General features: G+C 40.0%; 1 protein-coding gene across 3 annotated transcripts in view; it reads right to left on the reverse strand.

Annotated features, from left to right (window-relative positions):
• The window catches only part of LRP1B (LDL receptor related protein 1B), a 782700-nt gene that overhangs the window by 124117 nt on the left and 631315 nt on the right, over positions 1 to 27268 (reverse strand). For all 3 annotated transcript variants that reach the window (XM_079992449.1, XM_079992450.1, XM_079992448.1), the window contains 8 exons: positions 15865 to 16005; positions 10280 to 10405; positions 7965 to 8096; positions 7062 to 7196; positions 4631 to 4760; positions 3756 to 3882; positions 3459 to 3610; positions 3034 to 3158 (listed from right to left, as the gene is read on the reverse strand). In XM_079992449.1, coding sequence (XP_079848575.1) covers positions 3034 to 3158; positions 3459 to 3610; positions 3756 to 3882; positions 4631 to 4760; positions 7062 to 7196; positions 7965 to 8096; positions 10280 to 10405; positions 15865 to 16005 — 1068 coding nt within the window. The remainder of the gene's footprint in view (positions 1 to 3033; positions 3159 to 3458; positions 3611 to 3755; positions 3883 to 4630; positions 4761 to 7061; positions 7197 to 7964; positions 8097 to 10279; positions 10406 to 15864; positions 16006 to 27268) is intronic.

A 27268-nucleotide genomic window follows, 5' to 3' on the forward strand; every position in this document is an offset into this window, starting at 1 on the left:
TCTTGAACAGTCATCATGATGCCAATGCATTACAGCTTTAGACCTGTGTTAATTACTTCTATCTTAATAAAACTTATTTTTTAAAAAATAGTTGAAATGAGATAGAAAACATTTCAAAATATTTTCACCTGTTTTCCTCCCTTTGTCTTCCTGGCTCACTGACACACCCCCCCCCCGACATTAACCATTTGTTGCCTAGTAAAATTTGAAAAGTGTATTAATATCATTCATTTTTTCAAACTGTCAGCCATCAAATTCTAGCATGTTACTTCATTATTCTCCCTTACCCCCATTATTCTTTCATCTAGTGCAATCAAGTTGTAGACACAGGCACCATTCACCAGAATAAAACTGTTCAAAAGGCACAACACACAAACACGCAAATATTTTTATTTCTGAAGGTAACATAAACAGAAGTGGGCATCAACCATCTATCAAAGCAATTAAAAATAAAAATAATAAACCTTCTAGAGTGTCAGCCATGCTAGTTTGTTGCAGAAAACAACAGCAAAGCATTGTGTGGCATATTTAAAGACTAACAGATTTATTGCACTATTTTAGGATGTGAGCTGAGGATCGTGAAAGCTTATACCATGATAAATACGTTAGTCTTTAAGGAGATACAAAGTTATTAGTTATTTTTTTAAAAAAACTATCTACATTGGAAATTCAGGAACTTATTTAATAAACTGTTATACTGATGTATTAGAATATCCTTTTATTTATGTGTATAATATTCCACACAGTTTTCATTGTTATATAAAAAAAGTAACATCTCAAGTGGATGCAGCATATTGAGTCATCGCATCTATACTTACCACGAGTAAACAAGGACAAGCAAGACCTTTTGTATCCCTGAAATTTTAAGTGTATTGTGTGTGTATATATGCACAATTATAGTTCTCTGTTACCAGACCTAATAGGGAAATCAACACAAAATCGTCACATTTGTGTTCATCTATATTCTTGTAACATTAGAATAAAATGTTTTATCCAACTGGGTTTTATCCAACTGATGCTCTTACATGAGTGCAGGAACTTTTGATCCAGCAGGAAGCATCCATTAATGGAGAACAAGAGCAAATGATTTTTTTAATTAATTCTCCCTCTACCCTGCAGCCTCCAGCATTTTCTTCAAATGTCCTGGGCAATCTCCCATCAACCCAGAACTGGTTTATTTTATAGGATTCATAAAGTACTACAGCATTCATAATCTAAAAACCAATATTAACAATATTAAAAGCCAAAAAATAAACTAAGCACTGCTGAATTCAGACACACACGCTTCCCAGCCATATGACACATAATATTTCACTCTATGACAGTAGCAAGTGTTACCTCTTTGTTAGCAACAATGTGGTCTGTACCAATTTGGCCGAGAGTCAAGCCTAATGAGCACAGCAGCTCATCCCCAGTAGGTCTTGCTCCATGGCTCAGTGGCCGAGACTGTAAATTCCTACCTCCCCACAGCTGTACAACTTCCCTCCTCTCCAGGGCTTTTCCAAGCAATCAGATACTGTGCCTGTGTGAAGTCAACCTTTCCTTCCCCCCTTACATGCCTCTACTGGCTCTGGGAAGCTAGCAGGGAGGGGAGCTTGTCATAGCAGGAGGGGGAGACACCTGTGATTCTTCACCTACCTGACTCATCTCTACCTCTTGGCATCCCTCCTCCCCTGCTTAGGCTTCTGCCTCTGATTCTGAACTTCTCTCTTCCATAGATTCCCCCAGCTTACTAAGTCCTGTTACCTCATTAGGTTCTGACATCTCCTCTTCCCAGTCTTCTCCCTCTGACCACTCACTGTTGTCCCACTACCACTCCCCGGGGTTTCAGACCTCTTCCCTTGGTGGTCCTCCAGCTGGCTCTTCCCACCATTCCTCTGCATCCAACTAAACCATGACACTATTCAGTTCATTAAAGACACATAGACATAATGCCCACGGCAGCAACTCAGTCCTGAAAGTTCCTCAGGCTGGAGGTGGGACAGCACAGGTGAAACCAACCACCCCATAATAACAGATTAAGTCTCTTCTTCTGGAAACACCTCCGTTATGAAGGCTCCTAGGGTTGGAGGCTGGAGCAAAACAGGTGGAAATGTTTGTTGTTCGCTGGAGATTCCTTGTCTAGAATTTCAAGTGCTTCCAATTCTAGGGTGAGGCTAGTTTCAACCTGAGTGCATTCACCAAGTTTATGATGGACTTGGAGGATCATTTTCAGTTCAGCTCTAGTTCTAAGCTGAATTTATCACTCAGTATGGGAAATGGGGTGCTCCTTGCATCCCGATATCAGTTTATGTAAGTCATGCCTTCTTGATCATGACAGTCAGGACTGGCCTAAGACATTTTGTTGCCCGAGGTGAATGATTTATTTATTTATAAAAACATTTATATGCCACTCTTTCATAAAAAATTGCAAGCAGAAAACAATTTTTTTTTGTTGCTACGTAAGTTCTAAAGAACTTATCTATAGAATATGGTTATAAAATGTCCACTTTCTACTTTCTATCATACAAGAAACTTCATTTTGGGTTGCTGCATATTAAGTACTGAAAATATGTAACCTTTATAAATTTCCTATATATTCTATATTTATTTATTTATTTACTTACCTACTTACTATATTTTACCATGTAGGCCCAAAGTAAGGTGGGACTCAATGTCATAGAAATGTGGCTCACTTTAATTCTAAACTTTGTTTCAAATCTAGTGCATTTTAATTTCACATTGTTATTTTCTATGATATTGGCCTGAATATTGTATGATCTTTACAATTACTTTCTCCTATTTTTCATTTCTTGAACTATATTTATAATTATTAGGTAGGGAGTTATCTTATTTGATCATCATTTAGAATATTGTTTTATTTAATAGTTCAATAAAATACTTAAGTCTTGTATATATGACTGCTATTTAGCAATTTCTGAAAACATTCCATTACAAAAATACAGTGGCTATTTTGTTTTTCATGCAAAAACAACAAAAAAGGACAATAGAGAAGGGTACACTCAAACATTAAAGTGTTGAACAAAAGTTTACCTTTCTCGCGTCCTCTATTGAAGACTTTCACTTCCTTCAAGTTTATTCCAAGACCTGTCCTCATGGATACTGCCTCTGTGGCATCGTTTTTGTGGCCTCGTCTGATGGACCCATTTGCATGAGCTCTGCCAAAAAAATAAAAAAAAGGAAATATCTGATCCACAAATCTCAACTAATTAAAATAAATTAAGTCATTAAAATGCAGGAGACATCTGGCCTAGCAGAAGGTGAAAAAGCATACTTTTGACTGTGATGTTGATATGGTTTAGCTTTGAATATCGAAAAGTGCCTTTTCTCTGGAAATTACATAGCTTTGTGAGATCCTTTCAGTGACCTTGCTAAAGAATGGCTAATCCTACAAGGGTGAAGCATCTGGCACAGAAATAACATTTTGAGACTCAAATACTTATGGAAAAATAAATTACCTGTCAGACCAGTAGATGTAAGCCCCGAAGACTGCGACTGAAAACATATCCACATTGCTTCCTGACAGCACAATCTCCCGATTTCTTCCACTCTCAAGGTCGATTCTTTCTATCTTGTCCATTCGAGCATCACACCAGTATAATTTATTTTCCTATGGATCAATTGAAAGGTAAGCTCCAAATACTTTTATCCTAGCTTTTATTAGGAAAATAAAATAATGAATGTTATGTGGTGTAAATGTTTTAGCATAGCATAGCATTAAATGGACTCTATTTGGAAGAAGGCACAAAACCAACCTCATGGTCTACAGAAATTCCATTAGGCCATGTAATTCCAGTGCCAACAAGAACCATCTTCTCTGATCCATCTAAACGTGCTTTGCCTATGCAGGGTGCCTGTCCCCATTCTGTCCAGAATAAATATCTATAACATGGGAAAAAATAGGATAAAATCTATGTTTATTGAAACTGATCACGGGGCAAGTTCTTGAGTACTATGAGCATTAGAAGGTTTGGGAAAGTTCTCATCACTGCCTGTTCACTGCATCTCTCACATATGTTTCTGAGAGTCAGAGGGTATAATGGATGAATGGTGTGGGATAGGGAATAAGGGGCTACTATAGGAGGTAAAAATTGGCAAAAATCAGACAGAAGCACCTTGTGCAAGAATGATAAACTTAGTATATTAAGAAGTAGGTGTACAATATATATATATTTAATTAAAGGCTTTGTTTGCTAAGTTTGCTAACTTGCAATCTGTTACTTTGTTCACACATGCTTCTGTATACACAAATGTGCTCCATGAGATATGAAAATTATTAAGAATTTTTGCTAGTACCCACCCTTTAATGGCATCACATCATAGATCTGCATACTGGATTCCCAGCACTGGCCCAAAGGGGACTATGAACTATGGCCCAAATCCAAATTATTAAACAATTAGTTCCACATACTTATGTAAGCTTTTGGCTTGTGCTTCTTGAACAGCTGCCCTTTGTTCCACATGGGAAACATCTCCATTACTGATAGGAGACTAAGGCTGAGAGAATTACATTTTGATAAGATTGCCAAAGAAATTGAGGGCTAAATTGAGAGTTAAACTGGGAACATGAATACTTAACCACTATTTCAATAATTTGGTTCAAATGCATGCATATAAATTTTCAAGTTACCCTTTTTCTGGGTGTACAGCTATAGACCTTGGCTGGTCCAGACCCTGAGAAATGACTACATATCGAAAAGATCCATTCAGCCTGGAAACTTCAATATAGTTGAAGCCATGATCTGTCCAATATATATTACCTGGAATGGGGGGAAGCACCATTCAGTTATGGTGATATAAGCCTTTAAGAATGCTTATACTTACATGGCTATTAATGTAAGTTTTATGCCTGACTTATTACTTATTAATAAACAAAATCAACAGTTATATCATATTTGTAATGGTCAAATGATATTATAGTATACTTGTTACAAATTCATACCTAACAATGCTAAGAGGATGTTTAAAATAAATCTCCAGGGAAAGGCCACAAGGAACAGCAATCTACCCCCCCCCCCAGTAAACAGAGTACATCAGAGCTTCTTACTGAGTTAATAAAACAAATACATCCAGAATAAAAACAAACAAATATAATGTGGCTAGATCTAGACTCCCCATGAGTGGATAGAGATGTCCTCTGCAGAAAGGGAGTCAAGGTGATTTTCACAGATTCGTCACTCCTCCAGCAGCCTGCTTTGTACCCTGAAAAGCTGCTCTGGAGGATTGAGCATGGAAGGTAGTGTTGGAGGCTGCAGGGAGGAGGAATATTATGGGTATCTTACCCCACTTTCATTGGACTGATGCCTTTTCCATGAGTGGAAGGAGTCATAGATTCAAGGAAATGTAGAGTTGGAAGGGACCCTGAGTTCTTCCAGACCTATGCTTGCATCCATCCCACTGAATATTGAAAAGGAAACTGAAAGATGCAAGCATAGCTAAGCTACTATTTTCCCCTTGGTTACAAAGTAAACATGATTTGAAATCATGACTAGTATAATTGTTGTTTTAAAAAGCATTTGATAGCATTGAATGGAGTTATTTATATCAGACGTTAAATTTAGCTTTGGAGAGAAATTTATCAAATGGATTAAATGGATCTATCCAACCTTCCTGGCATTTGTTACAGTATCAAGGGATGAGTTCTGATACTCTCCATCTTTATAGAGGATGTATCAGAGCTTCCCTATCTCTGTTAGTATTTACTTTATCCAGTGCTTTTTTCTGGGGGGGATGCAGGGGCATGCATACCCCTAAATATTTTGTGAATCTTAAGTTTGGCCTCATTGAGGGGCAGCATTTCAATATGAGTAGGAAAATGAGAGTACCCCCTAAACACTTTTTTAGGGGGGAAAGCACTGACTTTATCAATCAAGTATTTCACAGAGTTTATGTTCAGAACTAAAAGGGGTTGACATTTTTTTAAAGTGCAGGGTAAGACTATATGCAGATGATAGCAAATTAACTTTGCTTGACCCAGCAGAGAGGTTTGAGAATGGGATAAAAATACACTCAGAATTTGCATTATTATCAGGTCATAAGGTTAATATGAACAAATCAGAATGGTTATGATTTAATGTTGGGAGAAAAGAAAAAGACATGGTAGCCACAGACTATTAAATTCGGGGGGGGGGGCACCAATTCAGTACTTGAAGACATGGATAAATGCAAAATCATCATCATCATATCAATAACCAATTGCTGTGGGAGAACAATCTAAACCGTCAATGGGTGTGGATTGGATGGAAGTGCACCTCTACTGAGCTCTGCCACCTAAGCCAGCCTTCGGTCAGGCAATGACAATGGAGTGATCAGTATAGCACTTTCCTGGGTGGGCAGTAGTATCCCCACCAACAGCAATGTGGCAGGGAATGGCAGGTTCTAAGCTGGTCCAGGAGCTGTTGGTTCTTGAAATGGTTTCACTGCTATCACATGCAGCATCAAGTCAAATAAGGGCTCAACTGCTTCATGAGCTATAGGCTGCCACAGCAATCTACATTCCATCCACTTTCTGCCAAGGCCACCAAACACAGCAGGGCTATGAGGTCAGTGGTGGCCATGCTGCTTTGTACATTCGCATCAACCAAGATTGTGCTTAGTCATCAATTTAAATAACATGATAATACCAGATGACAGATAAATGGGAATAACATTTATTAATGGCAGCACATTAGTTATTGCCAACAGATGGAAAACAACCCACACTCGTATGCATGAAAACACTGGATATAGTTTATATGGTGAACTTCACCAACGTGACTAAAAGAAAGAGAGAACAAAATGATCAGTTCATACTAAAGAGCGTCTTTCTCTCTTCAGTACTGGAATGACAAAGTGCAGACATGCTCTTGCTCTTCTCTTGTGCAATCTTATTAATCTACTTTTACAATCATTTGTTTCATATATGTAAATTGCCATAGTACTATTCTATTTATTGTTCCTGGGGGGCGGATGTGAAATGAGACTGATAATGTTTTTCATATGAAAGGTAATAAAAAAAGGAAAAGTCAAGCAAAACCTAAATGAACCTAAGTAAAGAATTAAAAATGAAGAACTGGTGTTACCCGCTATCCAATCCACTGCAATGCCTTCTACTCTTCCCAAACCATTTGTAATGATGTCTTCCTTCCATGTCTGGTCCCTTCTAGCTCTGCTTATTTTGTTGAACCCCATGTCTGTCCAGTATATTGTATCATTTCCTATGAAAGAAATATTAAAAATTAGCAATTATCAAAAATACAACCTTAAATCTGCAATAAATACCATTAATCAACTTAAGATCTTGTGGGACGGGCTCATTCTAATGGCGGCCTCTTCTTAGCACCTCAAGTGCATGGAGATGCCATTGATGAGAAACAGTGCCTCTATCTTGGGGATGTGTACATAGCTGCTGTGATTTATGTAACTCTGCAAGACTGGGGGGGGGGAGGATGTTGGTACACATAAGCAGTGTACTTCATGAGTCATCTTACTGACAGAAGTGTGAATACACATGACAGTTTGCCTCTTCTGTGAGCAAGAAAAGAATAGGTTTCCATTTTTACTGCTCATAAAAGGTTGAGCTATTTATCAAATGAGAAGATATGATGTTGTATAAGTTTGGTCCTCCAGGCGGTGTTGCCTTCCTTGGGATTGGGGGCACTGGGTTGGTGGCATTACACCCACCCCCACTCCCATGAGCCACTGCTGTATTAAGTTTTTATACACACTTGCCTTCCCCTTGTCCCTTCTAACAGTAACATAAGCATTCGTCTTTCAAATGTTTAGTTAGTATGGACGTAATCTAGGTTGGCAAGTATAGATCAACTCTGATAAAAGGTTTCATGTTCAGTTACATGAAAGATTCAGGACTTCTGCTCCCTCCTCAAACTCACAAGTCGCTTCCCAAAAAAATTATGGTGACAATATTTCATAACTGCTCAAGATGTTAAAATATGTGTAAAATAAAGATAAATATTTGTATTCACCTGCATGAAAATCTATGCCCACAGCAAATGAGGCTCCTGATATAGGCATTAATGCATCTGTCTTATCATTTGGATCAAGAGGAACTCCTCTGATTCCTTCATGAACAGAATACATCAGGAATGATTCTATGCCTAAAGAAAACACACGTGCACAGAAACAGTAAAGATTAAAACCATTATGAATATCAGCACCGGGACGGATGATGGGGACTTCAAGGGACATTGGAAGGGAAAGAGGAATCAACATCAAACCTCATTAATAGCCCAATAGCTGTTTTGGGGATCTTATCTGATTAATGGTAGAACATATAAATGGAACACAAAAGTTCATACAAAAAAGTTGTATGAAAAAATAAGCACCTAATGCTACAATTCTATATCCATTTACCTAGGAATAAGTCTGAGGCAAAGCAGGGACCCGGGTGGCGCTGTGGATTAAACCACAGAGCCTAGGACTTGCCGATCAGAAGGTCGGCGGTTCGAATCCCCGCAACGGGGTGAGCTCCCGCTACTCGGTCCCTGCTCCTGCCAACCTAGCAGTTCGAAAGCACGTCAAAGTACAAGTAGATAAATAGGTACCGCTCTGGCGGGAAGGTAAACAGCGTTTCTGTGCGCTGCTCTGGTTCACCAGAAGCAGCTTAGTCATGCTGGCCACATGACCCAGAAGCTGTATGCCGGCTCCCTTAGCCAATAAAGCGAGATGAGCACCGCAGCCCCAGAGTCGGCCACGACTGGACCTAATGGTCAGGGGTCCCTTTACCTTTTAAGTCTGAGGCAAATGGCTTCCTTTGGAACCAATCTGGTGCTTCTCCCAGTTCATATGCACCATGACCACCTCCCTGGCCCCTCAACCCTTCCCTTCTCCCTCATGATAAGTGACTGACTTGCTGGGAATCTAGCATAGGGGCTACACCCCAGCTGGTGAGCTACTTCTAAATAGCACTATAATTCAATTACTCCAGTCCCTTTGCATTCATTGGACAAAACTAAAGCTAAACCAAAAACAAAACAAACAACAACAACATTTTTTTTAAACATTTCTAAAATGTTAATTTCCACACACACCCCTAAAGAAACCCCTGTGGTGGCAGACATTTCCCCCATTTTGAGAGGCCATTTCCACATGGCTTTAAACAGAAAACGGCAAGGTGGGAGGAATTTTACTCTTACCAAGCACTTGGGCAGAATATTGCCTTCACGTTTCCCCTTATATATGCAAATATTAAAAGGATATATGGTTTCTTTTTTAAAAATAAAATAAAATAGAAGCTTGATTTTCAAGGAAACTCCTGGAACATTGGATGGTTTGTATGGTTTGCCCTGTAAAACGTCTACAAATATTGATTACTTTGAGCCAATGCTTTTCAAACTTTCTAAACTCAGAGAACATTTCCCACATTAACTTTCTTGCCTTGTAGAGGATTATGTGAACCGAGAATGAATCAAACATTAAAGAGGAACATCAATAATAGCAGACAAGCTGTCTTTCAAGAAACCATGTCCTTTCTTATAAAGAACCCCCTAATAAGCTTCCACGGAAACCTAGTGTTCCCAAGAACATAATTTAAAAGTGCTGTTTCAAGCAATTATTTCAGGGCATGTGTACAACTTACTAACACACTGATATATTGCTGATGGAAAAGTTTGAAAACGCACAAAGAGAGAGTGAAATCAACTGTTACAATTTCTTTGGGCATTTTGCATATTTCCATATGTTTGTTAGAAGCAACATGTTAGAAGCAAAATGTCAGAAGGCTCCAAAATCACTAATTCTGAAACTGCAAGAACTAGCTTACTAGCTTTCTGTTATCAACATCAAAATGCAGAGATTGGAATTACAACAAATCCCCATATTAGTTAATTTTGTAAATTCTATAAAGTTAGTACAGTGGTACCTCAAGTTACATACGCTTCAGGTTACATACGCTTCAGGTTACAGACTCTGCTAACCCAGAAATAGTGCTTCAGGTTAAGAACTTTGTCTTAGGATGAGAACAGAAATCGTGCTCCGGCGGCGCAGCAGCAGCAGGAGGCCCCATTAGCTAAAGTGGTGCTTCAGGTAAAGAACAGTTTCAAGTTAAGAACGGACCTCTGGAATGAATTAAGTACTTAACCCGAGGTACCACTGTGTAGGAAAACCTGTAATAGCAATAACATACCAAAAATACATTCGAAAGGATCCAGAATAACAATAGTCATTTTATTTCCCAACTATGAAGCAGTGGGAAATTACTTCAGAGGTTTTTATTTATTTATTTCCTTTACTATGCATTATTATTTTATTTTATTTTATTTTGGTAATAGTGAAGCTGTACCTTGACATGACATACGGTTTTTCCGAAGGTTATAGCCTACAGTACACAAGCATGTTCGGGTTGATTCTGAGGTTGGTAAGCAAAGTTGGGAACATCCTCCATTATTGTGTTGACATGAATTGCTACCTATAATACAATGGAGTTGGGGAGGGGGATGAAATAGAAAACAATGTAACAATTATGTGTGGAATACAAATACGTAAAGGCTAAACTACATGTGACCTTAATTGCCTAATTCTGCCCTGGAGTATAGGTTCTGTTCCACAATACCAGAGTAAAAGCTTTGATTGAGATGGGTGCCCTAAAATTCAGGGCAGGGGGCACTTTAACCATTAGCCCCCACTGGAGTTCCAATCTGGGTTGGCTACCCACACCTACAGTTTGCAATGTAGAAACATTTTATTGTATCAGTGTGGAGAAATTAAAGCACCTTATGCACCACTCTAGGATCCCAGATTGGGCCTCCAGCACTGGCAATTGGGGGGCCAAAGGAATGCGCTTCGAAGTAGACAAGTAGGACTATGCTTTTAGTCATGTAATGCTGACATGAATTTAAAACATATTTATATAGTATTTCAATTAAGAAGTAGGATTATATTTTTTTGGAAAATGTTGCAGTGGCAAAATAATCATCAAATTCATTTAATTATGAAATGTAAGTTTTTTGTTTTCAGTCAATCATAATTGTATTTCAAATTTATGTACTTTTAAAGTTTCAAACCATGAGGTTTTCAATATTTTACAGAGAAAAGTTATCAAAACCTTCTCTAATAAAATATTTTAACCACATGGCCGCTTTCCAAACTATTTGGCATTCCCCTCCCTTTAACTCTAATTTAATTATGAGTCAAGAAGCTTGTATTCTAGTAATGAAAGCTGCCACCCAGGGCAGAGTACACTTAAGCCCCGTAGATTTCAATGAAATTTAAGTGTGCATAACTGTGTACTAGATTGTAGTGAGGGCATTAGCTATATATGTTGTAAGGTTTTTGCTCTTTTGCTTCCCTCTGCTTTGTGGGTGGGTAAGTGGTCTTTTAACCAGCCTCCTGGAGAATAGCCAAGATGGGTGTGATAGGATTCTTTACCCGTGTTTGCAATCATGAGATTGTTGTCTATCACATGACGGTGTATGTTTTCATTCCACAGTGTGGAAAGTGAGAGAGACGGGATGTTTATGTTACTGTGTTCCGTGAAGTGGGACTATCGTCCTTTTTTCTTTCTCTCTTTGCGGTCTGATGAGAAAGAGGAAGGAGCTAAAGCAGAATGTTCCGAGTGTATTATATGTAAATAAAGTAGATTAGCCAAAATGCTGTGCTACTGAGTTCTGTTACACAAACTGTGAATACTCTGGGGAACCCTAAGTGTGCTGATGCTTCTTGGTATCAGTTGCTGTGATGTTCGGGCTGAAGAAAGCTTTTGAAGCTCCCAAACGATCAAACAGAAGAGAGAGAACATGATGGTTGGGCATGTGTCTCTGCCAGGGTCCTACACAAGAGTAGGGCAATCCTAACAGGGTGGCCAGCTGCAGGACTCTCTTGTTGCAAGCTCAAGGGGTAGAAGGAGCAGGCAGAATGAAAAGTCCCTATCTCTGCATCAATATTGAAATGCAATATCTACAATATTGTTATAGCTGGGGTATCAGACTCACAGAATTATAGAATTTCCCCCCTTCTTTTTTTTAAAAAAAGAAATATTTGTTTTCCAATAATTACCCAATATTCCCTTGACACTCTGGGGCCAACTAGGCCAGAGTGGGTGAGTGGCCAATAATTACCCAGTATTACCACACTTTTGCCAATTATGCAGATAACAATTAATATCAAAATAATTCCAATTAATTCTATATTTATACAATTTAATCAAAGTGGTTTCCCGTGCTCCTTGATCAATGTTTTTGTCCAGTTCTTATATTGCTGTGTTTCATGTTTTTTTTATTAACTTCTAATTACATTTCAGTTGGTATATTAATCGTTAAGGTAACAGCTGCATTTTAAGTGAATACTATTCGTGTTATTACATTTTCTAACCTTTCATAGGATTTCAAAAGAGGTGCTCTAATTATTTTCCTTTTCTCTGTGTCTGAATATATCCAGTTATAAAGTCCTTGGCCTTTGTGCGCTGTCCCATTCTTGAAATTCCTCCAATTGCTGTTGTCTCTCAGCGTAGCTGGGGTGGGGCTATAATCTTGGAGAATTCTCAGAATATCTCATTAGCTCCCTCCCATCGTGCTCTCATCTTGCTCAATGTTTCTGGACAACAACATACTCCAGCAGTCCACTTTTTCTCGCTACTCAGTCAAGAGTGTTGAAGTTTCCACAGCCAGCTTCCACCACTTTATTTTAATTAATCACCATCAGTGTCTCCATGCCTCCCTTGTCTGCTGCCCCAAATCTTTACGACTGCATTTTGGCCAAAGTCCACTTGAGTTATATCTCTTCTCTGTTGTTTTTAAGGGTGGTAGAGGTGGTATCTGCTCTAATTTCCCAAGATAATCCACTCTTCCCTCCTTCTATTTCTTTAAACCACATGCAGATAACTGTTGTTTTAATCACAGGCTTTATTCCATACTGCAGACCAACTTCATTTTATATCTTTAAGATTTTGCATCTGGAGAGGGTTGCTGAATCATTCATAAAGAAACTCAATGTACCATATTTTTTGCTCTATAAGACTCACTTTTCCCCTCCTAAAAAGTAAGGGGAAATGTGTGTGCGTCTTATGGAGCGAATGCAGGCTGCGCAGCTATCCCAGAAGCCAGAACAGCAACAGGGATCGCTGCTTTCACTGTGCAGCGATCCCTCTTGCTGTTCTGGTTTCTGGGATTCAGAATATATTTTTTTTCTTGTTTTCCTCCTCCAAAAACTAGGTGCGTCTTATGGTCTGGTGCATCTTATAGAGCAAAAAATACGGTAAACAGGAAACCAGAGGCTCTCCTCTTTGCCATCCACCGCCCACACCAAATAAAATATTTTCTCAGTTCCAAACCTCAGATCAATGCAGCTGGGTAATTCCACAGTTGGGCCTCAGAAAGCACTGCTAATAACAAGGCCAGTGGAAGTGATGATATTCCAGCTGAACTATTTAAAATTTTAAACGATGATGCTGTCAAGGTGCTACACTCAATATGCCAGCAAATTTGGAAAACTCAGCAGTGGCCAGAGGATTGGAGAAGATCAGTCTACACCCCAATCCCAAAGAAGGGCAGTGCCAAAGAATGCTCCAACTACCGCACAATTGCACTCATTTCACACGCTAGCAAGGTTATGCTTAAAATTCTACAAGGCAGGCTTAAGCAGTATGTGGACCGAGAACTCCCAGAAGTGCAAGCTGGATTTCGAAGGGGCAGAGGAACCATTGACCAAATTGCAAACATGCGCTGGATTATGGAGAAAGCTACAGAGTTCCAGAAAGACATCTACTTCTGCTTCATTGACTATGCAAAAGCCTTTGACTGTGTCGACCACAGCAAACTATGGCAAGTTCTTAAAGAAATGGGAGTGCCTGATCACCTCATCTGTCTCCTGAGAAATCTCTATGTGGGACAATAAGCTACAGTTAGAACTGGATATGGAACAACTGATTGGTTCAAAATTGGGGAAGGAGTACGGCAAGGCTGCATATTGTCTCCCTGCTTATTTAACTTATATGCAGAATTCATCATGCGAAAGGCTGGACTGGATGAATCCCAAGCCGGAATTAAGATCGCCGGAAGAAATATCAACAACCTCAGATATGCAGATGACACAACCTTGATGGCAGAAAGTGAGGAGGAATTAAAGAACCTTTTAATGAGGGTGAAAGAGAAGAGCGCAAAATATGGTCTGAAGCTCAACATCAAAAAAACGAAGATCATGGCCACTGGTCTCATCACCTCCTGACAAATAGAAGGGGAAGAAATGGAGGCAGTGAGAGATTTTACTTTTTTGGGCTCCATGATCACTGCAGATGGTGACAGCAGTCACGAAATTAAGAGACGTCTGCTCCTTGGGAGAAAGGCGATGGCAAACCTAGACAGCATCTTAAAAAGCAGAGACATCACCTTGCCAACAAAGGTCCGTATAGTTAAAGCCATGGTTTTCCCAGTAGTGATGTATGGAAGTGAGAGCTGGACCATCAAGAAGGCTGATCGCCGAAGAATATATGCTTTTGAATTATGGTGCTGGAGGAGACTCTTGAGAGTCCTATGGACTGCAAGAAGATCAAATGTATCCATTCTTAAGGAAATCGGCCCTGAGTGCTCACTGGAAGGACAGATCGTGAAGTTGAGGCTCCAATACTTTGGCCACCTCATGAGAAGAGAAGACTCCCTGGAAAAGACCCTGATGTTGGGAAAGATGGAGAGCACAAGGAGAAGCAGATGACAGAGGACAAGATGGTTGGACAGTGTTCTCGAAACTACAAACATGAGCTTGACCAAGCTGCGGGAGGCAGTGGAAGACAGGAGTGCCTGGCGTGCTCTGGTCCATGGGGTCACGAAGAGTCGGACACGACTAAACAACAACAACAATTCCACAGTTCTGATGACAACATCTTCTCTTGGAGTGTGCCTGACTTTAAAGCCAGTTAGAAATCCAATTAACAGGAGAACTTCTGCTTCTTAATGGTGGCACTGGAGGGTTTCGCCAGGCAAAGTGCTTTTTGCACTTAGAGCCTTCCTGCCGCCCTCATTCCATGCCAGAGTGAGAACTGTGAGTGAAGCCTGTTCCTCCCTTCCCTGAGAGGAATTTCCAAGAATGACTGACTCTCTATCATTCTTGTTTTCCTTCGCCTTCTATCCCTGCGGTCTCGTGGGGGCTACCTCCATTAAGGCAGACAGGTACCGGGAACCAGAATTATAAAATTTTAGAGCTGGAAGGAACTACTTGTAGTACATGAAATCCAGCTGGTGAATTAGGCAAAGTCGCAGTTACAATGTTAGTAAAATGGAAAAAAAGAGGAACATCCTTAGACTTCACTACAAAATAAAGGAGTTGGGGTCCTTTAGACCTTCCATTCAAGGGCAACAGGCTCAATGAAGAACAGCCTGGCGTTCTTATTGAGGCCTTTCTGACTCACCCATCCCCCCAAACTAACTGCAGAATCTGCAGATAATTGATGCTAAATGAAGTTTTTGCTTTTATTAAATCCAAAGTTGATGCAAAGTTATGATGTTGCCTTTATTAAACCCAAGCAATGTGTGGTGTCTTCTCCTTTTCATTAGTGGTTCGGGTTACAAATACTAGTATGGAAATAGTTATATTCCATTTATTTGGTACTAATACAACTGATCAATAGCAGTTGCCCTAAGGTGAGCTTCCTTCAATGAAAGTACTTCTGCCATTCAATGGATGGGGATTCGATTCAGTGAAGAGGAGACACAGTATTTATTGATTCTCCTGCACTCTCTGCCCCACCTCTTAGGCTGCTCCAGAGGGCTTCTGAACCCTTTGGAGAAAGAAATTCAGGGGACACAAGGAAATAATAGCAGGAAAGAATAACTGGTGAAAATAACTTTGATTCTATCTGTGAGAGAAGAGTGGAGTTCTGCTCACGGATCACTGGAGCAAACCATTCAACTGATCATAATAATAGAAAATACAGTTTACCTTGTTGTGCTGCTTTATCATACACCTTCATATGTACAACTCCTGCAGTTTTGTTTCGCAGAACTGTGGGATTTCGTCCATCTTTCTTATTGCAGGTGCCCAGCTGGCCTAAGTTTTGGTCTGCCCACCATAGCTTCCGATCTGTAAAGATAATGTTTCTCATTAAGGAAAAATACTTCTTTACTAATATAACAACTTTCATATAAAAACAGATTTCCATATGATGTCTTAGTTATTTATGAGGTAAAATGTTTTTAATGTATTGTTTTATTTTAAAAATGCCTCTCTCTGCACCCAAGCATTTTTAATGAACAATAAATAATATCATGTGGGTGGTTGGATTTATTTATTTGATATACCACCCTTCATCCAAAGATCACAAAGCAGTTTACAACATAAATGCACCAAAAAACCCCCCACAAAATACATAGCCAAATAGCAAAAAACAATACCACCCATCCAATGTATTAAAATAAGACCCATGAACAATGACAGTTCTATAATGTTACAGTGCTAAAAATGGCAAAGATTTGTCAAATACCCAAAGCCTCTTTTTTTTTTTTACAATTCTCTGTCGCCCTATTAAAAATAATTAAGAGAAATAACAATTAGAATGTAATACTGTTTAATTAAGCACAGTGCATGATGCTGTATGAGTGGCACCACAGTTAGAAATACGAAGCAAAATACCATACCTTAGAGTTCCGGAAACAGTTTTGATGGGTTTTTTGTTCACAATCAAAACTATTCCAGGAACTCTAAGGGAGTTCGTCTATTATGTCTAGAAGAAAGGCATTATATTATAACACTGGGTACCAGGCTCTCAACACAAGTTGGAGGTTCATCCCCTAGCTCCAGCACTAAAATATAGCCAACCCACTCAAAAAGCCCCAAAATGCCCCAAAAGATTGGCTGTGTGTAAGAAATTACATGGAAAAAAACCCCATTGTTTTCAAACTATATCCTGGTTATGTTTTGACTAAATCTTGTAAAGAGTATTATTGAAAGAGAAAGAATTGGGAGACTTAAAACAAAAGGAAGAACAAATAACACAGTAAGGGGAAAAAATTGCAAAAGGAAAGCTGCAGTGAGGTGGTAGGAAGTTATGGGTGGGAAGAGATTTGTATGGGTAGATGTATAATGTATTAATTTAAGGGATTATTTTGTAGTTCGTCAAGAATATATGTATATGTACAATCTATACTCAATAAAAATTAAACTTAAAATAAATAAATAAATAAATAAATAAATAGTCCCATCCTCTGTTGAAAATCATTATAACTGGACAAGTGCGTCTCAAAAGCTGGTATATTATACAGAATCATCATGCAAGTTGCCTTTTAAAAACACAGAGCAGGCCAGCACTATCAATGGCTCCAGAACCATTTCCTGGAAGTTATGAGACCAGTCCCAGCAACCTATGACAACTTGTGCTTGTAAAATGGCTGGTAAGGGGAAAAGCAAGAAGGAGCAGAGACTTTAGAGGACATGTCTACTGCTGTTGCTTTTTCGTTTTTTGAAAGGGGTACTCTTTATTAAGGCAAATGTCAGACAATCAAATACCACATTTTTCGCTCTATAAGACGCACCAGACCACAAGACGCATCTAGTTTTTGGAGGAGGAAAACAACAACAAAAAAATATTCTGAATCTCAGAAGCCAGAACAACGAGAGGGATCGCTGCGCAGTGAAAGCAGCAATCCCTCTCGCTGTTCTGGCTTCTGTGATAGCTGCGCAGCCTGCATTCACTCCATAAGACACACACACATTTCCCCTTACTTTTTAGGGGGGGGGGGAGTGAGTCTTACAGAGCAAAAAATATGGTAAGTTCACCACCAAAACTATGACTCAGGCACCTACTTTCTCACCATGTATTTATTTATCTTACTAAATAATTTTTACCACACTCCTCAAGATCAGGTTTCCGGGCAGTTTACAAATAAAATGATAAAACTCTATCAATACAAAAATGCAACCAAATGCAGTTAAAAGCAGTATTTTTTTTTTTAAAAAAAAAACCAACACACCCCAAAACCACAGTGTAAAAGTCCTTTACAGCACATACTTATACATGCATATTCTTTAAGTAAGAACAATTGTGTTCCCTGGTAAATGTGCATAGGATCACAGGCTTAGGACTACGGTAATATCTTAGTTCTTATTAAAAAGCCCAAACATTTTTAAAAGCCTAGGAGAATAAAAAAGGGTCCAGAACACACATGTGAAGGAAGTGGATTTTGCTATCCTGGATTAACCGTAGGTCAATACTTGTAGGTATTGTTGCATAATTTACATGTATGGGGAAATATGTCTTTCTGTTGCATCTTGTATGGGGGCGCATATTTTTACCTGTCTGTTCATTTGGGAGATTGTCATGTTAATGTGGACTTCTGCCTTTGTAATGGGACTTCCTTTCGTTCTCCTATCCTCATACCTCATGCCCCTCAAATCTCCTAGGAAAGGCTGGAGGAACCAGGAAGTATTTAAGCAAATACTTCCTGGAAAAAAGTTCTTGCACTAATGGGATGACTTTGTTGGATAAAACCCATTGTTCTTTTACTGTGGTCTGCTTTGTATAAGTTATATATGTTCTGTTTTATATACCGTATTTTTCGCTCTAAAAGACGCACCAGACCACAAGACGCACCTAGTTTTTGGAGGAGGAAAACAAGAAAAAAAATATTCTGAATCTCAGAAGCCAGAACAGCAAGAGGGATCGCTGTGCAGTGAAAGCAGCAATCCCTCTTGCTGTTCTGGCTTCTGGGATAGCTGGGAAGCCTGCATTCGCTCCATAAGACGCACACACATTTCCCCTTACTTTTTAGGAGGGAAAAAGTGAGTCTTATAGAGCAAAAAATACGGTAATTGTCTAAGATTTATTTTAAAAAATTAATTGATCGTTATAAATTGCCTTAGAGATCATATGGTCAAAAAGCAGGATGTAATTAAATAATGCATGCATTAAATAAAGATTAATAAAATAGGTAAATTGAATTAATATTTTCTCTTGCTGAAAAAAGCTCATTATTTTCAATCAGAAAACACAGGATCATCAGTATGTTATTGAAGGGTTCACACAGGAATTCTAAAGATGAATAATAATCAACTGACAGCTGTGAAAAAGGCAAATTTCATACTTGGGATCATTAGTAAAGGAACTGAAAATAAAACTACCTCTATCATCATGCAATTATACAAATCTATGGTGCAACTGCATTTGGAATAATGTGCACAGTCTCATATCAAAAAGGATATTCTTGAGTTGGAAAAGATTATGAAATGGGCAATGAAAACAATCAAGGGGATGGAACAATTCTCCTGTGAGGAAAGATTTCAGCATGAATGGCTTTTTGGTTTAGAGGAAAGGTAAGAGGTGACGTGACAGAAGTTTATAAAATGATGCATGGCATGGAGAAAGTGGATACATGACTTTTTCCTCCTCCCTCTCTCATGACACTAGAACTCGTGTGAAGCTGTATGTTGAAAGATCCAGTTCTTCATCACGCAGAACATAGCTAAACTCATAGTAGGGAGCGACAGCCACTAATTTAGATGGGTTTCTAAGAAAGGGTTAGACAAATTCTCAGAAGATAATTTTATCGGTAGCTAGTAACTTAACTAGCTAGTACCATAACTAGGGTGGCGCTGTGGGTTAAACCACAGAGCCTAGGACTTGCTGATCGGAAGGTCGGCGGTTCAAATCCCCGCGACGGGGTGAGCTGCCGTTGCTCGGTCCCTGCTCCTGCCAACCTGGCAGTTCGAAAGCATGTCAAAGTGCAAGTAGATAATAGGTACTGCTCCGGTGGGAAGGTATTTGTGTGCGCTGCTCTGGTTCGCCAGAAGCGGCTTAGTCATGCTGGCCACATGACCCAGAAGCTGTATGCCGGCTCCCTTGGCCAATAAAGCAAGATGAGCACCGCAACCCCGAGTCGTCCGCGACTGGACCTAATGGCCAGGGGTCTCTTTACCTTTTAGTACCATAACTATGCTGTGCTGCCATGGTCAGAGGCAATATGCTTCTGAATATCACTCGCTGTAAACCACAGGAGGGGAGGGTGTTCTTGTGCTCAGGTCCTGCTTGTGGGTTTCACCCAGGCATCTGGCTGGCCGTGTGCCCCTTACAAGACCTGCCCCACTCCATACCTCCCATTGCTCAGAACCATTGCAAGTGGAGTCCTCCACTGCTCTCTCCAGCTCCACTCTTCCAAGGCACATCTTACCTCCCTTGATTAAAGGCAACCCCCCCCCCCCAAATTAAAACATACACACATTAAAAAGCAGTTAAAACAACTTTAAACATTTTAAACAATTAGGGCAAGGCTATCCCCAGGGAATATGATGTTATGGGGGCCGCCCTTGCCCTTACCTCCCTCCAAAGCCATTCCCCCCAAAAGGGAGACCTCGTCAGCCCAGGTCTCGTTATAGCCCCGCTCCCCTGGCAGATTGAGCCAATGTGGGCTCTCAACCAGTCAGTCTGCAGGGGGTGAGGCAGGCATCCCTCTGCTGGCTAATGGTGCAAAATGGCAGGCTTCCTGAAGAGGAAGCAGTTGGGTCTCCTAAGGTCTTATTAAGACACTGCCTGTTGACATATCTGCTTAAGTGTTGCGTAATGAGGCAACAAACACATGTCATTAATAACAAATAGCAAGGTTGTTTGTCAGCACAAGTCCTAGCTATTAGAAGACCAGCTCCTTTCTTTATTGTTTGCTGAATTGCCTGACAGCCAATAAGCCCTTATCACTAATTAACATTGCAAAAATATGCTCTCAGAACACCAGGTCAGTGCCTTCACCCGGGTCTACCTAGTGATATGCTAATATCCCCAAGGGGATAGACTCCTGTTTCATCATCATAGAATGCCTTAGGTCAGCTTTCCACAGAGAACAACAAAGTCTAAACATTTCCCTAATTCCACTGAGCAGCTTGCTTTTAATTAATTTACAACTCAATATCCCAACAAGCTATAATACTCAGCCTCCTTTCTCCAGGCTCTCACACAAAACACACAACCTCACCCAAGGTTTCATATCCTCCCCACTCCCCACTTTTGTGCTTTTATTGAATCAACCAAGAAAAATGTAATTTCTGGGGCTGAACCAAAGTTCACAAATGAGAACATTTGGCTCAAATTTTAGGAGGGGCCAAAAATCACTCTCCTGAAAATAGGTATGACTTGAAGGGTTAAAATTCTTTTTAAAAAATTTCAAGGGGCTTATCCTTGGTGGTGATGGTGGTGGTGGTGGTACAGTGGTCCTTCCCATTCCCTCTCCCTTTCTTTATTCTAACTCTGCCGACCATGGGAGTGACAGAGCTGCTCTCGGCAGCCAAATCTGCCCCTCCGCTGCAAATGACCTGTTGTAGTACAACTCGAGGACATTATGGGGACATCAGTGGCACCCACCCACTCCTATTGAAGCCAATTCCCTTTTAGTACCTCTTCAATTGCTTTTTAAATTTAGAAGACACTATATTGCAATAGTGCAATAAAGTGGGCTGCTGATCCCATATATATCTGATATTTTGTAAATCAGGCATATCTACATATAATTAATTTACTTTTAAAAAATACTCTTGAAACAAACATGAGAACAGAAAAGCAAAGCAGCTATGATTAACAGAAAATCAAAGCAGCTAAGATTAACAGAACAATCTTAAACATGTCTACGCAGCAATATCTCCCACTGCACTCGTGGAAGGGGTGGCCTTTTGAACCAACAGACATGTCGACTGCTGAAAGGGGAGGGGAGTATTGTCATTTTGTCTTTCCCCCTCCCCTATGTCACCTTCTTATGGAGAGTCACCCAATTATTTGACGTTGGTTTTCAGAGGATGCAGGGTTGAGGGGGAATCAGTAAAATATGCCTCCCCTCTTTTTCTGTCAGAGGCATAAGGGCATCAACTGGATCCCAGTCATTGAGTTCAGTGGGGGTTATCACCCAGCAAGTAGGTATAGATTGGAGCCCAAATATATGTATCACGTCATTTCATATATACCAATGGCATAGACTCGTTCTTTTCTTACTCATAATGCATAGAGATTCAAAGTGTTTATTAGGAATCTATACAGATGCTTTGTGCATACATTGTGAATGCCTCACTGAACCAGAGTAATAATGAATACATTTTTTCTAACTTTTTAAACAGATCTACAGGTTAATTAAATTCAAATGTGATGGTATCCACTTCCTGTGCAATATGATAAATTTATAAAATGATAATGGCATCTCCTAAACCAATGATTCTGTAAAAAGATTGTTCTGTACACATTATTATTATTGTAAATGTTTCTGAAAAGGTACAATGAATGTGTTTTTACAGCCACTGGCATGGACATAAGATGGGGACAGCAACAGCATTAAATAAAACAATGTATCTATGAAAGAGAATTTCTAATTATGGACCAGATCATCAAGCCTGGCCCAGTTCTGTTAGATGGATACAGAACAACAACATGCAAATAAAGAAAAAGTTAGACAACACTATCCTCCTCCAGTACTAAGACAAATTCTATTCACTATAACAAACACTTTCACCCTTCCTATGTTATTTATGATTGATCAAAACTCACAGTACTGCATTTATTTATTTATTGCATGCCTAGGCTACCCATGTATAAATGCTGTAACGGGAACCCAAAATCCATGCAATGAGAGACTATGTTTGCTGCAGTTAGTATAATTGCTAGATATTGTTTAGGATGTTAGCCATACCCTTCACTGTTCTAGCATTGCAAAAGTGAGGCAGTCAGGAGTCAGACTCTGCTGACTTCAATCATACAAAGAAGTGTTCAAATAGTAGCTCCCTGTGCAATTAATAAGCGGAATGTTCACAGTACCATTCAGCTACTGGGCCTAACAAAATTCTTGCTCCTTGTCAAGTCCTATACCAGGTAACTCCGCAACCGGGAGCTTCTCTGTGCAATCTGAGCAACATGTATTCTTCACTTCAGCATACCCCAAAGTAACATGTCATGGTGAGGCTCTTCTGCCTATTGCACTACTATTTAAGATAGTTGCTATTTGCATAAATAGTAAATAGTCTCTAGTCCACCTACCTCTCCTGCTAATTCCAATCATGTAATTAGACAATCCTGTTATCTTTGTTCTCAGATCACAGAATCATTTTTTCACAACAGACATTAGAATTAGAAGACAATTCAGCACAGGGTTATCTCATCACTAGCCCTTAGAGTATTGGCCTTCTTTGCAGTCTCCTGCACCTATACAATTAAAAAAAATTCAAAAAATCAAAACAGAATTCTCAAAAATAGCCACATGCTGTTATCTTGTTTTCATCTTTGCAGTGACAATGGCTAAAATCCTTCTTAGGCTGCATAAATCCCATTAAAATCTAACTGTGAGCCAATGCCATTTCCTTTGTACAACTATTCTTTAATTACAGTAGAAGTTGTAATTTCATCATATTGGGGGAAACCATTAATAAATTTGACTAAGCTCAGGAACTAAAAGTTCCAGTCACACAAAGGCTAGGCAATCAACTACATTTTGAGGAACCAGGAAGACTTGACATTTCAATGTGAAGTAAAGAAGTAAAGAAATAAAAGAGCCTAGTTGTTCAAAAGGAGATTTTCTATGCTCACCTGCCAAATCCATAACCTTAAGCTAAAGAGCAGTGTTTGTTCCCATTCAGTTGGAACAGAGAAAACACAGAAGAACACAGTTTAAGTTCCATCTATTATGTACAGGCAGCAAGTGTGCTATGTAAGCAGAAAACTTGTATACTTTTTAAGCGTCCTTCACACATTCTTAAGCACTAACATTTGTTTTCACTTAAATAGTTGATTAACTGCAAATATTAAAGTGTATCAATATTAGAATAGACAGATCAAATTAAAATACCTACCTGTGCTATTCACATACTATTTTATTTTAATATTTTAAGTATTACGTTACATTTAAAAATATGTAATCAATTTATGCCAACAGTGTTTTCCAGTAGCTAATTATAAACTTATTACTGTAGTTGGTTTATAATGATATACAGGTGTGTGTATATATATATATATACCTGTGTGTATGGGAGCACGCGCACACAAATACACACACATACAGACAAATATATATACAGTAACACGTCTGTATTTAGTGATACATCTTTTCCTTCAGGAGTTGAAACAATACTTTGAATACAGATTCTGATGGGGTATTAATTTTCATTAATGATTGTTTAAATCCTTAAGAGATGACAACCATATACTGTACTTAAAACTGGACAAATTGCCCAGATATATTTCATTTATTACTGCTAATGTGCTTAAGAATATTGTGGCAGTTAGAAAATTTAGGTGTGGTACCCCTGGTTGCAGACAGGATCCATTCCAGAGCTGCGGTTGAATCCTGAGGTTTCCATGACCAGAGGGACTGCTTCTGCGCATTTGCATGCAGCAAAACCCCAAAAATATACTTCTGGGTTTGCCGTTTACGTATCCCGAAGTTTACATAAGCAAAGGGATATGTAAGCGGAGGTACGACTGTATGTATTTAACATTTGTTATAGTGAATATTGCCTGTCATTATAACCAAGTCAAGACTAATTGAATTGCTAAAGAGTACATAGATGGATATCTGTTTAGGGGAAGTCATATAATAATATAATATAATATAATATAATATAATATAATATAATATAATATAATATAATATAATATAATATAATATAATATAATATAATGTATGCATCATTTAATTTAAAATGTAAGCTACAACTTTCTACACTTCTATACTGTGTGAAATAAGTAAAACACTTCAGGTATTCCAAGTATTTGTCATTTGTTTGCCTCTGTATTCAATAAAAATGTATTTGCTAGGATGCATGCATATCCTGGTGCATATACAAAACAAACATGAAGAATTGGAAAGGAACTTTTTTGCCTTCGGCCATGGTTATCACAGAAAATGAGATGGAGGAAAACAGGGGACCTTTCCATTAAATCTTTGTTAAAATCAGCATGGTACACAATGAAAACAATTTTACATTATATAAGAGTATATAAAAATGCACAGCTGATATGTGCATTTCAGAAAGCTTGACTACTAGAACAATACTTAATTCTAATTTGAACTGTCAGTATCATATTTTATCAATTATGTACCTAGTTTATTTGTTCTAATATATTATATTTATCACTTAACTAACAGAAAGCTTGTTTGATATATTTACATCAATTTTTAGTCACAAGTGGGATGGGCTTGAAGAAGACTAAAGAACATCTCCAAAGAAGATGCCCCTGCCCCTTGCATATCCACTGTGACCTGCCTCACAATGACTCACTGTTCACCAAATGTAGATTGTCTAAGAAAATCCAAATCAATGCCTAAATCAAGGTCTTTCTAAGGAAGAAGGGTGTTGGTTCTCAACTTTATTGCTACTTGCTAACAAATGCAATGTCTGAAGTGGAGCTTTTTTTAGGTGGGGGGCGTGGAACTGAAGGGAACTGCCCCAGGACTCGCATATGAGAGGGGCGAATCAACACTGGCCTTGCAGCATTGTTGCCAAGACTCAGGAAAAACAGAGAGTGAATCATCCTATCTCCACTCATTGCTGATTTCACCAACTGGGCTGGGGTTTTCCTCTCTGCATACAGAGGCCACCTGCTATCCGGCCCTGTCCCCACACTGGCCCTGCATGCAAGAGTGATGCTGCTGTCAAGAGACTAGATCTGCAATGCTGCCCCTCCCCATGGCTACTCCTGATCACCCAATAACAGGTAAAGTGGGGCAAGCCATGCTAATTGTTCTTCAGTAATGACATATTTGTGAGAAGAAAAATCCCTTAAAGATAGTGCTATCCCCCATCTTTCTCCAGGAAAGCTAATAGTAATAATAATAATAATGATTTAGTTATACCCTGTCCTCTCCGGCCAGAGCCGGGCTCAGTGCGGCTAACACCAGTAAAATTACAATAGAAACATAATGGGGGGGGGGGAAACGGACCAATTTAAAATACAGGTTAAAATGCAATTTAAAATGCAGCCTCATTTTAAAAGTAGCCCATGGATCAAAACCGTAAGGGGAGGGAAAACATAAGGGTCAGACTGAGTCCAAACCAAAGGCCAGGTGGAACAGCTCTTACTTGCAGGCCCTGCAGAAAGATGTCAAGTCCCGCAGGGCCCTAGTCTCTTGTGACAGAGCATTCCACCAAGTTGGTACCAGTACTGAAAAGGCCCTGGCCCTAGTTGAGACCAATCTAACCACTTTGTGACTTGGAACCTCCCAAGGTGTTGTCATTTGTGGACCTTAAGGTCCTCTGTGGGGCATACCAGGAGAGGCGGTTCCATAGGTCAGTGGGTCCTAGGCCGCGTAAGGCTTTAAAAGTCAAAACCAGCACCTTAAACCTGACCCTGTACTCCACTGGGAGCCAGTGCAGTTTGTTATGTACTGAAGTTGCAGGCATCGATTATTGGCACGCTTGACAGGCGGACACCCAGGCAGTGATGGCATCGTCCATGTTAGGCCACCAGACGTAACACCGAGCCAACGCCTTCATTTTGACGATTCCCAGGTGGCCAACGTGCAGAGCCTCCAGGACGCGTTGACGGGGTCTTTGGGGAATCACGGCACAGTCTCCCCACAGCAGACAGCCGCGATAAGCCGAGAGTTCATGTTGTCTAGTTGCGAACGGTTGGAACTCCGATGCAAAAGGCCCTTGTGGCCACCCCCTCCACACCCAATTGAGCACACGGCTGATGGTGCGATCCTGGGCAGATGTGGAGGCCACAGTGGCAGCTGAAACAGGCGCTGCTGGAAGATCCTCAATCAGGAGGAGCGATGAAGCTGGAGCCGGGTCTTCCACAAACGCTGGAAGAGGGCAACGGCTGAAGGCGTCGGCATGGCCCATCAATTTCCCCGGGCGATGGACGAGCCGGTAGTGGTAGGCAGCCAGGAAAACAGTCCATCGCAGCATGCGCAGCGAGAGGACCGGTGGAGTTGGACGATCACTGGCGAGGAGGCCCAGGAGCGGCTTGTGGTCAGTGATGAGGTCAAAAGTCCTGCCATAGAGGTATTCATGGAACCTCTTCACTCCAGCCACAAGTGCCAGTGCCTCCTTGTCGAGCTGGTTGTAATTCCATTCAGTCAGAGATAGCGTCCTGGAAAAGTAGGCGAGCGGTGCTTCTCTTCCGTCTGGAAAATGGCGATTAAGGACAGCGCCGATGCCAAAAGGTGAGGCGCCGCAGGCAAGGACCAGCGGCCTGGCTTCACTGTACTGTACCAGCACACTGTACGATGAAAGGAGAGCCTTGACCGCGTTGAAGGCCGCCGTCTCCCGATGACCCCAGGACCAAGGCGTCTTTGTGCTGAGGAGTCGGTGAAGAGGCTCAGCCACCATGGCTTTGTGGGGCAGGAACATGTTATAAAAGTTCAGCAGCCCCAGGAACGCCTGCAAC

The sequence above is a fragment of the Podarcis cretensis genome (assembly GCF_951804945.1).
Source record: "Podarcis cretensis genome assembly, chromosome: 1".
In the NCBI taxonomy this organism is placed as follows: Eukaryota; Metazoa; Chordata; class Lepidosauria; order Squamata; family Lacertidae; genus Podarcis; species Podarcis cretensis.